Source organism: Labeo rohita, chromosome 25 (assembly GCF_022985175.1).
Source record: "Labeo rohita strain BAU-BD-2019 chromosome 25, IGBB_LRoh.1.0, whole genome shotgun sequence".
Lineage (NCBI taxonomy): Eukaryota > Metazoa > Chordata > Actinopteri > Cypriniformes > Cyprinidae > Labeo > Labeo rohita.
This window is the reverse complement of record NC_066893.1, coordinates 9,559,956-9,578,217: the sequence shown is the minus strand read 5'-3', so window position 1 is coordinate 9,578,217 and position 18,262 is coordinate 9,559,956. Positions and strand designations below refer to the sequence as shown.

The following is an 18,262-nucleotide window of genomic DNA, read 5'->3' as shown; positions in this document are numbered from 1 at the left end:
GTCAGCTTAAAATATTTTGTTACCCTGCTGCCTTAAAATTTTAAATTCAGTCAACTCAAAAAAAAGTTTATTCAACTTAAAAATGTTAAGTTGTACTAAGTGACAACTTAGATATTTGTGTTTGTTAAACTTAAAAGCTGGGTAAGTAACCCAGCTGCCTTAAAATTTTAAGTTAGATCAACTGAAATATTTAAGTTGTCACTTAGTACAACTTAACATTTCAAGTTAAATAAACTTTTTTTGAGTTGACTGAACTTAAAATTTTAAGGCAGCCGGGTAACAACTTATTTTAAGTTGACTCAACAAATTGTTTTTTACAGTGTATGAATGCCTGCCTAAAGTTCAGAATATATCTCGCAAAAAACAAAAAAACTGAAATTGAGAGATAAAGTAGCAATTACCTTTTTTATTCCATTATAACGGGCTTCCATACTTTTCTTTGATTTTCAAGAGGAATAATATTATTTATTATCCATTTATTTACTGAAAGATTAAACATTTATGTATTCATCTGTCAATAATCTGAATCTGTGGGCTTCATTCATGCTAATTAATGTTCATATTTTTAAGTATTAAAGACTGCTAGCCTTAACTTCTTACACACCTACTTACTCTTAATTACTACTACAACAATATTATGTTAAATAACAATATACATTTGGCAATTTATGACCTGTGAACATGTACTGGTTCAAAGTTTGGGGTCAGGAAGTTTTTTTTTTTTTTTTTTTTTTTGAAAGAACTCTTTTATGCTCACCAAGGCTGCATTTATTTGATGAAAAAGTAATATGAAATATTATTACAATTTAAATCAACCATTTTTATTTTGTTATATTTTAAAATGAAATTTATTTATGTGATGTCAAAGCTGAATTTTCAGCATAATAACTCCAGTCTGTCACATGATCCTTCAGAAATCATTCTAATATGCTGATTTGCTCCTCAAGAAATATTTCTTATTATTACCAATGTTGGATACAGTTGTGCTGCTTATTTATTTATTTTATTAATTATTTCTTTTTCTTTTTTTATTATCATTTTTGATGATTCTCTGATAACTAGAAAGTTCAAAGAAACAGCATTTATTTGAAACAGAAATCTTTATCTTTACATTACAAATGATTTTAGTGTCACTTAAATTTAATGCATCCTTGTACTTTACAATAGTGTAAGGTCCCATCCACTGGCCCAAACACGGAGTCCAGTTGTCTAGTTGAAGGTTAATGCATGTTCGGTCTTTTCACAGCGCTTCTGCAAAGTTCGCTTAATTTATCAGGATTTCGTTTCATTTTTAATCTAGCTCCATGTTTAATCTGACTCCAATTTCATATGATCGTTAGAATTTAGGTGTTTAATTTAGGCTGATTGCAAATATCAATTAAGTATTAATTTAAATATCTGATTATTTCGGACTCACTATACTTTCAGTTATTCGTTCATTGGGGACCCGTTGCCTCTTTCGAGTCTTGCGCCCGCGGAGTACGCAGATCTCGCGATCATGAAAACGCCAGTCTGATTGTTGAGTCAGAGGTATGTAGGTGACTAATACCCTTTTTGACAGCCGCCCACAGAAATCAGGAGGTCTCAGATGAAGTGCCTACTGCTCCATTCAATCCTGAGCCTGCAGTTTGCTCTATCCTGGTCGTAATTCGCGGTAGCACCAGCCTACTCACAATCTACTAGAAATAAGGATTTCAGACGAGTCTAAAATGAACCAAATAATAACATTTTATTTGTCAGGTAAAAATGTATCATGCCAATTACATAGTTTAACAATGAGAATCCAATTCAGAATTAAATTCAGTTCCAATTAAAATAAATACATAACATCAATTACTCCAAGATAAATCTAAGAGTGAGAGATGCATACCTGACCGCATAGAGATACACAGCAGCATGTGAGAGATTTGGAGGCAAAGCTCCAGAGACTCTCACACACAGTGTGGGGTTCTTCTGAATACAGAATCCCCCCCCGTAATGTTTTGTCGCTTCGCTTATATACCCAGACCAAAACAAACAAATCTTCCAATCACTTGTAAAAACATAAAGGCCTTTTGGTTTGTCAGGAGATCTCGTGACCCAGGGTCACACCTGGCTGGAGATTCTCACCCGACCCTAAGGGGAAAAACACAAAAGTAAGGGAGGAAGGGGGTTGTAAATAAGCAATAGGGGTGGTGTTGTTTGCCCTCTTTGAAGATCTCTTCTCCAGATTAGTTTTATTGTTTTGTTGCATGGCATCTGTTTTTGTCAGGGTTCCTGGACTTTGAATTCATGAGGAAATAATTTCACATCTTACAATAGTTTTCCGTTTGTTAACAGTAGTTAACTACATTAGTAAACATTAACTAACAATAAAAAAAATACAGTACATTTAAAGCATTTATTAAAGGTGAAGTCCACTTCTAAAACAAATATTCACATATAATGTACTCACCCCCTTGCCATCCAAGATGTTCATGTCTTTCTTTCTTCAGTCAAAAAATTAAAAAAAATGTGTTTTTTGAGGAAAACATTTCAGGATTTTTCTCCATATAATGGACTGTTACGGTGCCCCGATTTTGAACTTCCCAAAATGCAGTTTAAATGCAGCTTCAAATGATCCCAAATGTGGTTGTAAACGATCCCAGCCGAGAAAGAAGGGTCTTGTCTAGCGTAGCGATCGTTATTTTAATAAAAATAATACAATTTATATACTTTTTAATGTCAAATGCTCATCTTGTCTTACTCTGCCTGTACTGTTTTATTCCTGGTTCATGACAGTTAGGGTATTTCGAATACAGGTAGGGTATACACAGAGTTCAGGGAGAGCAAGACAAGATAAGCGTTTGAGATTAAAAAGTATTTATACTGTATTTTACAACCACATTTGGGATCGTTTGAAGCTTCATTTAAACTGCCTTTTGGAAGTTCAAAAACGGGGCACCATATCAGTCCATTATTTGGAGAAAAATGCTGAAATGTTTTCCTCAAAAAAACATAATTTCCTTACGACTGAAGAAAGACAGACATGAACATCTTGGATGACATGGGGGTGAGTACATTATATGTGAATCTTTGTTTTGAAAGTGGACTTCTTTAATCTTAGTGTTAAGTTGGACATTTACTAATACATTATTGAAATCAAAAGTTGCATTTATATAATTTATTTAGTGGACCTGAGTTAAAAAACTAACAATGACCATTAAGTAATGTTAGAAATGAAACAAACAAACAAAAGCTTATTGTAAAGTGTTACCAAAAGTATTCAATCAATCAATCAAATCTTATTGACCCCAAACTTTTAAATGATAGTTCATGCCACATTCTGTAAAAAACATTTACTTATTGTTCATGTCTGTCTTTGGTTAAACTACTGTAAAAATCACAACACTAAACTAACAATAGAGGATAAAAAACAAGACATGTTGCATGAAAAAGATGGAACCTGTATGAAGGAGTGCCCAGCAGACACGTTTAAAGACTCCAGAGGGTGGCGCTGTCACAGCTCCTGTCTGACCTGCCATGGCCCTGGAGTGAGAGACTGTGAGGGATGCAGTGGCTGGAACCACCCAGTTTACAGGAAGTGCCTGGTGATCAGCTGCCCAGAAGGCCAATGTGTTGATGGTGAGAAAGAACTCCTGCCATTTAACAAAAAGAACAATAAAAAAAGGATAAATTCTACCTCTGTTGCAAACTTTCTGTTTTGTCATAGATTTTGTTTGTTATAGTTGGTGTAATATTGTCCTCTGCTGGACATCTGTTAGTAAAACACTTTAAACACTGATGATTTATGCCCTGTAATTTATAAGGGATTTTCAAAATGTTTCATACTGAAAATTTGAGATATAATTTAAGATGTTTTTAGTCGGCTGAAAGGTTATTTTACTAAATATACTGAATGAAAGTTTTTAACATTTTATTTGAATATACCAAATTTTAAATTATTATGGTTTAACTTTATATTTAGAGCTACATGTTGGAAATCATCTGCCATCCACTTTTGTCATTTTTATTGTTTTATAGCAGTTGAACAGAATAACCATGTCTTTTTTTCACATTTGCCATTACTGTGATAGATCCTGCCTGGCATTTTACAGTCGCAAGGCTCAGAATTGCATCACATGTGCTACCGGTAACATATTGGTTAGCTTCTCTTTCCCTCCCACCTGATAAGATTTTAAATCAACTTTTTAATGAGTCCCTGCTTCAAAAGAATTTACTAAATAAATAAGATATTTGCCTGCTTAATCTTCGCACCTCTGTTTGGAAGTTTATCTTGCTATATTTTTTTTCCTGGATACATGTTAGAGCAAAAGACAGCGTGTGCAGACTGCTGTCCTCTATGCGAGCGCATCTGCTTTAGGTGGGGCTTTAAGCCTACTGTATACTTTAGTTTTCATGTGTAGTCTACATAGGGTATAAGTTCAGTGCGTGATGTGAACATTACCAGCATAATGCACACAACCAGATTTTTCTAACAGAGCATACTCTTTATGCTCAGTTTGTGTGAAGTATGCCTTTATTTTCTGGCATTAATAAGTTTGTCCACAAGTTGTATAAATGTGAACATATTGGGCCTCATTTATGAAAAGGTGTGACACAAGGATTTTCTGCCCGACGCAGTTATCATTTTCATGTCCAGCGCCACATTGTTTAAATAGCAAATGCATTTGTTCGTGCTAGTCTAAAAAAACAAGGTGTGTTGCTATTCTGAGGAAACTGAAAATAATTGTGCCATTGATCAACTAAAATGTGGTCTAAAGTCAATGGCGCAGTATTTATTTAATATATAAAGGGGGCGTAATACACACAGTTTTGCCCAAAATCATCTATCTACAGAGTAGTATTGCATCCTTCATATCTCCAAAAAGTCTTTAGTTTTATCAAATTTATAAAAGGATACAGGTTTATGATTCTTTCCGAAAACAGCCGAGCTCCTTGAAGTGTGCCATGGGCGGAGCTAAAAATTCACGAGCACTTGCACACCGACTGCTAACAAAACACAAATCTGATGCAGTTTCACTTACCGCCTGCAGTTCTGAATCATGACCGGGATCCTATCAATGGGAACGCTCTATCAGTATCAAACAATGTGCAAATCCAGCATCGAACTGGGCCTTGTTTATAAAACATTCATCGCCAAAATGACGGTCCACTGTTCACATAAGGCTGGGTTCTTTTGAAAGCTAAACAAGGTTATCTTTCCCTCACAACCAAAACCACACTTTTTTGGTCTTGTGCAGTGTTGCTGAACAAAGCACGATGATGGGCGTGATCTTGCTCTCACTCTGGTCGGTGTGTGTAACGCCCACCCCCGGGTCCTACTCGCACCTGCTCCAAGTGGTACTTGAACCCGGGTCTCCGGCATGGGAGGTGGGCGCACTAACAAGGAGGCTAAAGATTGCAGCCACTAGCGTCAGTCGCTAGTTCGCCTCTTGCGATCAGGGAAGTGAGGTTTACCTGCACAGCACCTACCACTGGCCTCCATTACATGTGCACGTGTGACCACACAAGGAATTTCACACTTCATGACGTCATGTAGAGCCAAGATCGAAAAAAAACTTTTCAAAACTTGTTTGAACCTGAAAGGAGTGTATTTGGCACACTTACAACCTTTACCAGGTTGTGCAGTAACAGAAACAGAAACTGGTGGAAACTAATCAGTTACCTAAAACAGAGAGAAACAATGGAACAATGGAAGATCGTAGGACAGGTGGAGGCCAGGAAACCATGAGAGAAAATGGGTGGAACGACCAGGGTGGAGCTGATGGTGGGAGGAGCCTGGGTTGGGCCAAGAGTAGGAGGAGCCAGGTGGTAAGCCAGAGCACAGCCAGGACTGAGGCCCATGGTGGAGTCGAAGGAGGGAGAAGCCATGGTGTAGAAGGCCTAGACAACACCATGGGACAAGGGAGTTTCTGGAGGAGAAGACCCAGATGGAGCCGAGCAGTCATGGAGCCAGGGTGAAGGCCACGTTGGAGCTGATGGCTCATGCAACAGAGGCAGAGATGGGTATCCAGAAAAACAATGAAAGAAAGCCGATGGAGGTGGAGACAGGTCTTCACGCCAAGGCAGAGCTGGAGACTGGAAGACCTGAGGCGAGACAAAGTGCCCAGATGGCGCTGACTGAGGGTGAGCTGAGGGGCTGGCAGGAACCAGCGGAGGCAGGGCTGAGAAGCTTTGTGCTGGGCTAAACCACTGGAGACTCAGGAGCGTAGGAGAGTTAGAAGACATAGGAGACGTAGGAGACTCAGGAGAGCTGGGTGGAACCCTGTCGTAAGCTGATTTGTGCGCTTGGATCTGCAAATTGCTAATTGGAGCTGATTATTTATATATTTTCTATATTTGGCTCCATAGAACTGGACCTGTACATACTCTGAGGATCCTGGGCCCACTCATTGTCTGCATGCTGAAAAGGGTCTGGTTCTGGATCCGGACACCAAGATGTGTGGAGTTACCAGGGGAAACAACCAAGCAAATTGCCAAGCATGTTATTGGCTTTGCCAGTCCTGCAAAGGACCCTGACTGCCAGACCTCCAGAATACGAATGACCTTAATTTTTTTTAGTGCATTTCATTTGTATACTTCTACTATTAAGAAAATTATGACATTGTGATTTTTAATGATTATTTAAAGTGTTATGCGAGTATACTTAAAGTACAAACATGTTTGTGTTCTAGACGGTTCGTGTGTGCGCAAATGTCCTGCAGGAACTTACAGTGCCTGTGAAGAGGCTGACAGGGTAGAGCTGGGTTTCTGTATGCCCTGTGAGGATGTGAATGTCAATGTGTGTGCGACCTGTACTGGGGCGTCTTCCAGAGACTGTCTGAGCTGTGCACCAGGCTACCTTCATCTGCTCTCTCATGAATGCATGAGGACAGTGAAGTTTATCCCATCTGATCTGAACTGACAGGTCTACTGTGGCACAAGTCACAGAAAATTTTTATTGACGGTCATGGGAGGAATGTGTCAAAACAAAAAGTACATTGCACCCTAATGCATGTGAGGGAATATAGCTGCAAAAAAAAGTCTGAATATCTATAACTCCTACCCTCCTACCCTACCCTACCTGGCCAGACGCCTATAGGTTGTGCACACCTCCTCTGCTGGACCTGCAGGACACCAGACGGTGTGTGGATCAATGTCCACAGCACTTTTCTGAGAGCGGGCACAGCTGCAGACAGTGCCACACCAGCTGCAAGTCCTGTACAGGAGCTTCCATCATACCAACATGTCTTCTTTCTTATAAATTTGGCCTGTGGTCCTTGTTTGATCACAAAGTGCTATTACAAACAAATCTGGTTCTGTTTGCTGACTGGTCTATATAACATTTCAGTGTGCTAAAATGCATGCTATTGCCCTATATAGCTCTTTATGAAGATAACAGATTTTACTTCTAAAATAGTGTCATGTTCATTGTCTGAGACATTTTGCAACTTTTCTTGTGTAGGACAACCATATCTGTGATTAAAATGTATGCATACGCAGTTTAGCAATACATTGTGACACTGTCACATAAAAATGCATGTTTAACCTGCTTATTGGGAGATGTTACAACACAACCTAACAGAGTATAAACAAGTAAAAAGACTATAAAGTCTTCTAAAAAATACTGTTGAACTCTATAACAGATTTTACTAGGGCTGGGCAATGAAACAATATCATATCGAAAAACAGCATACAGGACCCTGGAAACAGCATCACATCTTCATCTGACTCAGGGGAGCCATATTTAGCTCAGTCCTGCGACGCTGTCTTATTCAGCTTTATAGGGCCCCAGATCTGTTGCTCATAGCTCTGTTTTGAACAACCTGAGTGTGGCTCTTGGACCTAGTATCTCTTCTGGAAGGCTCCGACCAACTGTGGGTTTGGCCTCTGAGAGGGACCCACTACTAGATTCTTCCTGTGGAGGGTGCTCTAGCATTCAAGATGGTCTCAAGACCAGAATCTAGTAGTGGGTCCCTCTCAGGTCCCTCTTAAGTGCCATCTCTTTGCCTTGTGGTTTGAATAGTGCTGTTTAGAATCAGTCCACTGCTCGGTTTGTCCAATGCTAGAGTTACTCCAAAAGCGGCTTTTGGTATGGCAGACCTCTGTGACTACTTTATTTATGCATCACATTTTTAATAGGGGCTATCGCACCGCATAGTTCTAGGAACTCAGTTCTAGGAACTAGCCAGCATGGTGGTTTCTAAAGAGCCAATGTTCCCCTCGGACAAATTTACCTGGCTGCATTCACACCGGCAGCAGGATCTCTGAAGCAGCTGACAACTCCGTCTTTATTCAAGGCATTTCCAAGCGTCAACAGTGGGTAAATGGAAGATGCTGTAATTGGAGCTATATTTGTTGTGTGTCATGGGTTTTTTGATAGCAGAGATACGCGATTAAAAAGCGTTCAAATCTGACTAAATTTCCCATGACAGTTTGCAGTCTTACATATCATTGAGGCTGAGAAAAGAACACAACACTGCAGATCACAGTTAACTAAATGCCATTATTGCAGTTTTCCATGTTCGTGGAGTAAATATTTTTACATGGCTTTTCAAAATGCTGGGTAGCCAGTGTTTCTTATGCATTTGGCCAATCAGCTTAGCAGGTAGTTCACAGAACTGTTTTAGACCCTACTCTGAAGTAGGAACTAATGTAGTTACCCCAAACGGAATTCCTAGAACTAAATAAGCTCCTAACTCCTGCAGCGTGAACAAGCCAAAAAGCTTGTTAAAGCTTGAAAACTTCCGCCAATAGTTCTATGAAAACCCTAATGAGGTTATTAGACTTTAGATGAGATTTATGGCTATTATGGGTATTCTCTTGCTGTTGAGTCTACACTGGTTGTACACTTGTTATTGCTGTGCAATATGGGACTGAAAGCATGAACTCAACAATGTCCACCGGTTTCGGACATCACTACAAATGGCTGTCCCGTTAAATATTATAGGGGTATAGGGGTGATTTAAGACACATAACACCAATGATTATGTTTTGAAATCACTACCGGTGAATAACCTTGTTATCCTGATTTTTTTTAAAGTGCCCCTATTATGCCATTTTAAAGGTTGCTAATATTGTTTTAATAGACTCCCAAAACAGGTTTACATGTATGCAAGGTCAAAAAACACTTCAGTTTTTTCCAAAAATAGATTTAATTTTACCCAATTCTAAATGATTCCTAAACGACTCGTGCGAAGCAGTTCGAAGAATCACTCTCCCTAAACCGCTCCTTTCCGTGAGTCCTCACTGCTGTGATTGGTCAGATGGCGCAGTCCTTTATGATTGGTCTACAGCGTACAGCGTGTCGGAAAACGAAACGCCCATTGCCATAACTGACTGACAGCCCTGGATACTTGTCAATACATAGAAAAGATGACATCGATTTTACCATAACAATTCCAGCCAGAGTCTGACGATGAAACGGTTGAAGTGGCTGATCGACAAGTTAGCACGGTCTACCGTGGAAAGTGCTTGCAATTTGCTTATGTAAGCGAACCGGGCAAACCCCTATGTTGTAAACTTCAACATTGTATGATGCATTAAGCGTCTTTCACACCGAACGCGGAAAGTGCTGCGCTGGCCGCTGGGTTCAGTGCAGCCCTTCAGAGCACAGCGGCAAAAGTTTATTTGAACAACACATTTGGACTTTGTCCGCGGCGTGCACGCTCCGCTGCGCGTCCGCTTTGGTCGAGACTGAAACAAGCCGTCCTCGCGCGGCGGAAGCCATTGAAACGAATGGGTTTCATAGCACAGCACTTTCCATATTCGGTGTGAAAGCCGCTTCGTGCGCCATCCTTTATCATTACTCCAACTAATGAGACAGACAGACAGTCAAGCTGCATCAATCACAAATTGTCAGACTACAGTGGGTCCACAGCTGAACAACAGAACTACACAAGCGTGATTTAGCCGGTTAGCATGACACGTGCAGGGTTGTTACACAACATAACATACACAACTACTTATTTTGAACGATCGCTAGAAAATACAATCTTTGTAGATTCATCATCTTTTGGAAGTGAATATAAAAGTTTTACTCACAGCGTATGATACAGCGTCTTCCGTATAATGTACATGTAAATTTCCATGTGACGTAAACCCCATGGAAATGTATGGGCGGGCAAGTTGTTCGCGACGTAGAACGTGGGCGGACATTATGCAAATCTGTTACTTCGTGACGTGTGGCCGTAACAGAAAAAGATTTGAAATCCTGACGACTCGTTTAGGCAAATAAGTCAACTCTTTTTTTTTGATAGACAATAACTTTATGTATCGTGTACTGTCGGCTTCACAACTTTGCAGATAGTTTATGTTCACATACAGCTACATGACACACTGCATGAAAGATCATATTTGAAAACGCATAATAGGGGCACTTTAAAGTCACTGAAACAAAATGTAGTTGACTACACATTGTTAATGTTAAACATTGTTAATTGTTAAACTGTTTGAGTTATAGAACAATAAACCCATATCAGATTACAGATCTGGTAACCACAAAAGACAGTCATCTTGACCAAAATTTTTAAAACATAGCGTAGGACATGATACGCAATACTTTTTTGTTACTTAAATCATTTCCATCATTCATCTAATCATCATTCCAGGTGATGTGATATCCCAAGTGATTTCCCAATCAAAACCAATGCAGAAATGGCAACGCAATTGCTCGTCTTGTGAAGTGGAGCTATCATGAAGGAGATCTAAAGAATGGGGCTCCCTACCCACCATGCACTGGGACGTGCAGACGGGCAGTGTGTGTATAGATGAGATTTATGGCTATTATGGGTTTTCTCTTGCTGTTGAGTCTACACTGGTTGTACACTTGTTATTGCTGTGCGATATGGGACTGAAAGCATGAACTCAACAATGTCCACTGGTTTCGGACATCACTACAAACGGCTGTCCTGTCAAATATTATAGGGGTATAGGGGTGACATTTTTAAAGACATCAAAACAAAATTCAGTTGACTACACATTGTCAATGTAGCGTTTAAAACTGTTTTGCATTAACGTTCCTCCTGCCTCTGGTACATGGCAATAACACCGATGACTTTACAGCTGCAAATACAATCCATTAACCTTTAACATCTCAACAGAACTGCTTCAACATTAGAATCACTGTGTTTCTGTTAGCACTAAAGATTACCAAAGTATTAATTATTGGTTTTGTGTTTTAAATCAGGGGTGTAGATCACTGAAAACAACCTGGATTCACTTCAGGCTCTAAAAGTCTTGCTTTGCTGTGTCTTTGGTGGAAAAATGACATTAAACATAACAGAACAAGTACAGTTCTACAAAGAACATTTTAGTTGTGTTATACTTCCACAATTGTTTTGCCTTTTGATAAGAGGCACCAAAATGTAAACATGACAACTGTTTAATAAACACCAGAACCATTTTCCGTTAGCACCTCCCATAGCTTGTGCAATGGCAAACCTTTGCTTTAAACTGCTTGATTATCCCCATCAAAAGCTCAGAACTGCTGAGTCAGTAGATTACAATGTCACTTCATACACTGGGATTTTATTAGGTTATAAAAACTGTTTGAGTTAAAGAACATTAAACCCATATCAGATTACAGATCTGGTAACCACAGACAACCAAAAGACAATCATCTTCGTTAAAATGACCAACATTTGTAAAACATAGTGTAGGACATGATTTCAATACTTTTTTGTTACTTTAAATCATCTCCATCATTAATCAAATCATCATTCCAGGTAAGTGATATCAACACTGCCATTGTGGAGGTAAGCCCTTCCCCTTTGTATAAGATTTACTATCTTGCCACATGAGAGGCTGATTAATAACTGACTTTCACAGGTTTACTCTCTTGGCAGTTGTTTCTGGAAAGTTATAATCTTAAAGACCTGAAAATGAGGCTTAAAAATCAGAGGATTCTGAAAATCATCTCAATCATATCAGTGTCCCTATTCTTTCTGAATTACCTAGGACGAAGGACAAACTGTCCTCATAAGGAAGAGCTGGATTTGAATCAATTACTAAAGCAAGACACTGGAGAACTACAAGCTTGTTCTGCTATTATCCACGGAGACATTGATAGAGTGGACAAGCAGATTTTCAGGAAGCTCCTGGCCTCTAAAAAAAGAAAATCTCTGCTATCAGAGTCATTCTACCTCAACACAACCATGGATTGTCCATCCTACATCCGAGACAGAGGATTTCTGATGGTTTCTCTCAGTAAAGAGGAGAAAGATTTTCCCATTGCTTACTCCATGGTGATCCATGAGAAGATCGAGATGTTTGAAAGGCTCCTGAGAGCCATTTACACTCCTCACAATGTGTACTGTGTTCATGTGGACCAGAAGTCTCCCGAGATCTATAAAGAAGCAGTAAGAGCCATCACATCCTGCCTGACCAACGTGTTTGTGGCCAGCAAACTGGAGAGTGTGATCTACGCCTCCTGGTCTCGAGTTCAAGCGGACATCAACTGCATGCAGGATCTGCTCAAGTCTCCTGTTCAGTGGAAGTACCTGCTCAACACCTGTGGCACTGATTTCCCAATCAAAACCAATGCAGAAATGGTCCAGTCTCTAAAACACCTGAACGGAAAGAACAGTTTGGAGTCTGAAGCTGTAAAGTCCAAAAAGGGGCGCTGGCAGTATCATTACAATGTTACAAACACTGTGAAGAAGACCAATATTAAAAAGTCACCTCCACCAATAAAGACCCCCATGTTCTCAGGAAATGCTTACTTTGTGGTTTCAAGAGAGTTTGTGGAGCACATCTTTAAAAGCAAAGAGATCCAAAACTTCATGGAATGGGAGAAAGACACGTACAGTCCAGATGAGCACATGTGGGCTACATTACAGCGGATGCCGTTGGTACCAGGATCCAATCCTCCAAACATCAAGTATGAGCAATCGGACATGAACTCAATTGCTCGTCTGGTGAAGTGGAGCTACCATGAAGGAGATCTAAAGAATGGGGCTCCCTACCCACCATGCACTGGGACGCACAGACGGGCAGTGTGTGTCTATGGAGCTGGGGACTTGAAATGGATTGTGGGGCAACACCATCTTTTGGCAAACAAGTTTGACCCAGAAGTAGACGATGTAGCAATCAAATGCATGGAAGCCTTTTTAAGGTACAAAGCTATTTATGGTCGATCATCACTAACAGTCTGAAAATCAGACATTGTTTTATGATGTTTTTAATAACAGGTGCAATACCTATTTGTACATTTTAATAATATAAATATTGTATTTTTGAATCTTTTTTTATTAATAATGTAAATGTAATACAAAATCTATTAAACATTCTAAGTTGGTCATAATAATAATAGCACAATTCTCTATAAATGGTTAAAACTATAAATGGTTTTAAAATCCAACTGTTAACATGTGTTTCATTATGACTGTGCTGCCAAATTATTGCCAGAATATTGTATCCAGGCAAGTTCAGTAGCAATTTATTAAAACTGCAATACTGCAACACATGATTGTGTTTGATGTATGCTTTCAACACTTTCACTGACTTCATACTTTTTAAATATTTTACATGTATTAAAATAATATTGTCTCCGATTACATTTATTTAGAAAATATTATGCTATACTACAATTTTACTGATTAAAACTTTTATTACAAGACATTTTCACTCCATTCAAGTCCTAACCATAAAGCATTTATGCATATAACATTAACCCTTTAACTGTCACTCCCATTTTTGAACACAGACATAAAAAAGCACTATCCAGACTTAAAAATTTTTATAATTCATGAATGAAAACATTTTGTAATATGATTTTGATGTACATTTTCCGTGGTGAATATCTATTTAGGAGTCTTAGACCTTTCCAACAATGTATAGTTTAACAGTTAAGGGTTAACTGTCACCGTCCCCCCTGTGGGATGCCTAAATTTACTTCACCATATTACAAATAAATCCTAATCTAATCATGACAAACTATACATCGTTGGAAAGGTCTAAGGTCTAAGGAAAGGTTTTTCGATATACCCTAACCTGTCTTGAGTCGGAATACACAGAGTTCATGGAGAGAAAGGCAAAACGAGCGTTTGAGATTTAAAAGTATATAAATAGTATTTTTTTAATGAAAATAACCAATCGTTCCGCTAGATAAGACCCTTCTTCCTCAGCTGGGATTGTTTACAACCGCATTTGGGATCGTTTGAAGCCACATTTAAACTGCCTTTTGGAAGTTCAAAATTGGGGCACCATATCAGTCCATTATATGAAGAAAAATGCGGAACTGTTTTCCTCAAAAAACAATTTCTTTACGACTGAAGAAAGAAAGACATGAACATCTTGGATGAGAAGGGGGTGAGTACATTATATGTGAATCTTTGTTTTGGAAGTGGACTTTTCCTTTAAATTCATTAAATTTACTTCTTATTCATAACAAACAAAAAAGTTGAAAACTTTATAAAAGCAAAGGTCAGCGGCACAATAAACAAATCAAACATGTTTTAATACGTTATGCAGGATCAGAGCAAGAATTACCATCACTTTGCGGAAAAGGCAGTAATAAAATCCTTCTAACCGTAAGTGCAGTAAATCAAGTAATCATTATCAAAAGTTTGTGGTTGGTGAGATTTTTATGGAAAAAAAAATTTTGATCAAATACATAGCTAAAAATAATCCTGTGAAATATTACAATTTAAAATAAAGTTTTCTACTTTAAAATAATTAAAAGTGGAATTTATTCCTGTGATGGCAAAGCTGAGAAGACATATTGTGACAAGTAAAAAAGTAACAAAAAGGAAAAGACAAAAAAAAACCAACAATTAAATATGCAAAAGAATGAAGTCACAGCAAAAAAAAACAAACAAAAAAAAAACAAGTAGGTTACTTCTTTGGGAGAGAGGGCATGTGTCATTTAGATTACCTTAGCCATCACTTCAAGTTAATCTTATGGCTTGCAGCTCCTAAGTTAAAATACTGCATGTGAAATAATAAAATAATTTGTAAAAATATGTTTATTTTTATACTGTTATTATTTTGTGGATAAAATCCCCCAAACTTCACGCTGTATGTGGGATATGAGTTCCCATTTATTTTCAGTATTCAGTACAGCTAATGTCAAACCACTTCATGTCATCTACCCACTCATTAAACTTTTACCGGTGAGTCACTGCAAAAAATATGGTCATTGTGTGAGTCATTGCAACACTTAGAGTGATTAAAGTATGGTGCCATGTTCTTTTTAAAACCATTTTTATAGGTTTAACATTATATATTCTGCTTGGGAAATACATTAATATGACTAGAAACAGTGAAAACTGGAAATGTAAAGCATTGTTGATTGTTCTTGTCTATCTTTTGTTAATAAAACTTATTTTATTACACTTGTGTCTTCCTTGTGTTGATAATACAGTAAGAGGTTCTAAAAGTTAGAGATCCCACCAATCTTTCTTATGTGACATACTCATAACCACATTAACTGACACGTGATCCAAAAAATATAACTTCATCTGTGACGTGAGTACCCATCACTACACTATTTTGCCTCCCTAGGTTGGCGAAAGCAAATTCACTACACTGAATCTGCATTAAATGTGAGGAATGTAACTGATCTTTATTCAGTTTAGCCTGTTCCCACTGAAACACAATCACACTACACCTTGCGTTTATGAGAAAGTGACAGACATGGCTAATTTGTGATATTTAAACAGAGTAAGGGCTACATAAGAATCTGCAGTTTAAAGACATTTTTACTGAAGAAAAAGAAACCCCAGCTCTTGATTCTACAAACAAAACTTACTTTTATGTTATGTAGTTTCTCAGAAAACAAGATTCATGCAACGGCCATAGTTCAAAGGTGTTTATTGATCTTATTTATCTCGAATGATCTTGATTATCTGATTCTACACGATCGACCCAGGTTCGAATCTGCCTTCTGGCGAACTTTTTTACTCCCTTTTCAAATCTCATATCATATCGGAAAGCCATTTATTTTCAATGAAAATGAAGGAAAAAAAATCGAAAAGATAAATCAAAATATTGGTTAGGGTATAGATGTAGGGAGGGCTCATGGTCCCAATAAGGCATGAGCCCTCCCTACACAGATTAGCACAGATTTGATGCCGCATCTCCGTGGGTTCTTCTCTTAGGAAGAACACCTGCGCCATTTCCAGGAGGTACCACCGCCTAGTGGAGGGGGCTCTGTCCTGCATAAGGTGCTTACCACTGCGGGTGGAAAGTTTCTGGAGACCTCTTGGTCGCATCCAGGGACCAAAGAAGGAGGTTCCAGAGATCTGGGCGCTGGTGCCAGATTGTGTCCTTCCCCTGAGAAAGGAGGTTCTTTCTCATAAGGATGTGCCAGGAAGGGATTGATGATAGGAGCACGAGCTCTGAGAACCAAGTTCTGTTGGGCTGAACAGGGCTACCAGAAGAATCTAATCTGTACCCTTCCTGACATTGCACAGTGTCTGTGCAACAAGGCTTACTGGGGGATAAGCTTGTTTGCGAAAGCCGCTCGGTCAGCTGTGTGCCAATGCATTTGTACTGAGGGGGGGCCTCGGTCAGGCCGTACCACCAATGGGTGGATTCTGTTGAGACGAACAGATCTACCTGTGCCTGGCCGAACCGACTCCAAATCAGCTGGACCATCTGAGAGTGGAGCCTCCACTCACCTCGGAGCGAACTTGTCGACCGGAATGTGAGTGGCACACAGAAGCTTGAGGCTGTGCTGGCTCCAGAACAGGAGATGGTGGGCCAGTTGTGTTATGCGAAAGGAGCGTACACCATCTGGATAGTCGATGTACGGCACAGTCGCTGTGTTGTCTGTGCAGACTAACACATGCTTGCCCTGAACTAAGACCGAAACCTCTTCAGGGCCCGAAGCATTGTCAACAATTCCAAGCAATTGAACGCCAAAGCAGTGTTGCACACAGTGCCCCAGATTGACTTGGAAGCAACTGTTGTGACAACAGTGCGTCTAGACACTTGTTCCAAGGTCACCCTTTCCCGTAGAAACAAATGCGTCCCCAAGGGCTGAAGGTTTGCAACAAAAGTGTGATGTACACACGATGTGTGCCTGGGCGCCATGCCCATTTCGGGACTCGGTATGAAGTCAGTGCTACAGCGGGTTCATATGCATTGGGTCCAGCAGCGTGACCGCAGCTGAGGATGTCATATGTCCCAAGAGCCTTGGTGCATATAAGGGGAGCCGCTGTACTGAATCTGAGTGCTCTCACGCACTTCAGCACTGACTATGCACAGTCTTAAGAAAGACTTGAAGTCACAGTGACCGAGTCCACACAGAGAAAAGAGAAACCCTGTACTGAGGAGAGTTTACTCCTTTCTTAGATGACCTGAAGTCCCAATCAAGCCAGGTGGTTGAGAACCACATCCCTGAGAGTGCAAACCGAACCTCGTGAGTGTGCTAGGAACAGCCAGTCACCGAGATAACTGAGGGGGGCAAGGGCAGCCTAAGTGACCTTAGTGAAGGTGCGGGGCGACAGGGATAGGCCGCAGGGAGAACCTTGTACTGATGAGCCTGACCTCGAAGACCTAGTCTTGGAAGGATCAAGACATGACAGTACACGTTCTTCAGGTCTAATGCCCAAATCAATCTTGAACCCTGACACATGAAGAAATGTGTGTTTAAGGGTTAATATTTTGAACGGGAGCTTGTGAAGGGCCCGATTCAAAAAACCTCAGATCTAAGATAGGTGTCCACCACCCTACCCCTCCAAATGGACCGATCTGGGAAATGGGGGTTCAAGAAGTGGACTTCTAACTTCCCGCATTTCTGCCAGGTTAAGCCACAGGTGGCGCTCCTGGACCAACAAAGTGGACATCGTCCTTCCCAAAGCCTGCGCCACTACTTTCTTAGCTCAGAGAGCAAAATCAGTTGTTATACGCAGTTCCTGTAGCTCTAGGTTCGAACCACCCTCATACAGATCTCATAACGCCATGGCCTGAACATTCACAGGATGGCCATGGCGTGCAGGGTGGACGCAGCTTGTCCTGAAGCTGTGTAAGCCTTTGCCCAGAGAGAACTTACAGGCCCTGGACGGGAGCCTTGGGGGGATCCCGTCAAACGGCGGCGTTTTGCGGGAAGTGCACCGCAATCACCCTCTCTGCTTGGGGAACCTCCGTAAACCCCCTCGCTGGACCCCCATCAAGGGTGGTGAAGGAGAAGGAGTTGGTATATTGCGTTCTGGCCGAAAACCGAGCCTTCCGTGATTTCATCAACTTCTCGTGCACTTCCAGGGAACAGGCACTGGAAACGAGTGTAAAGGTCATTACTCAGATGTCTGTTATTCAGCCCCTCCTTGGCTGCCCGTTTAAGCATGGCCACCATTTT

At 40.0% G+C, this 18,262-nt stretch overlaps 1 protein-coding gene across 1 annotated transcript; it reads left to right on the top strand.

Annotated features, from left to right (window-relative positions):
• Positions 1 to 11,232: 11,232 nt before the first annotated feature.
• LOC127157095 (beta-1,3-galactosyl-O-glycosyl-glycoprotein beta-1,6-N-acetylglucosaminyltransferase 3-like) lies at positions 11,233 to 13,380 on the top strand. The gene has a single exon (XM_051100336.1). It carries the CDS (start codon positions 11,844 to 11,846, stop codon positions 13,113 to 13,115), a length of 1,272 nt encoding a protein of 423 aa, XP_050956293.1. The 5' UTR covers positions 11,233 to 11,843; the 3' UTR covers positions 13,116 to 13,380.
• Positions 13,381 to 18,262: the final 4,882 nt, after the last annotated feature.

What these genes read in the sequence shown, in the direction of transcription:
- LOC127157095 (XM_051100336.1), top strand. Translation starts at nt 11,844, where the DNA reads ATGAGGCTTAAAAATCAGAGGATTCTGAAAATCATCTCAATCATATCA.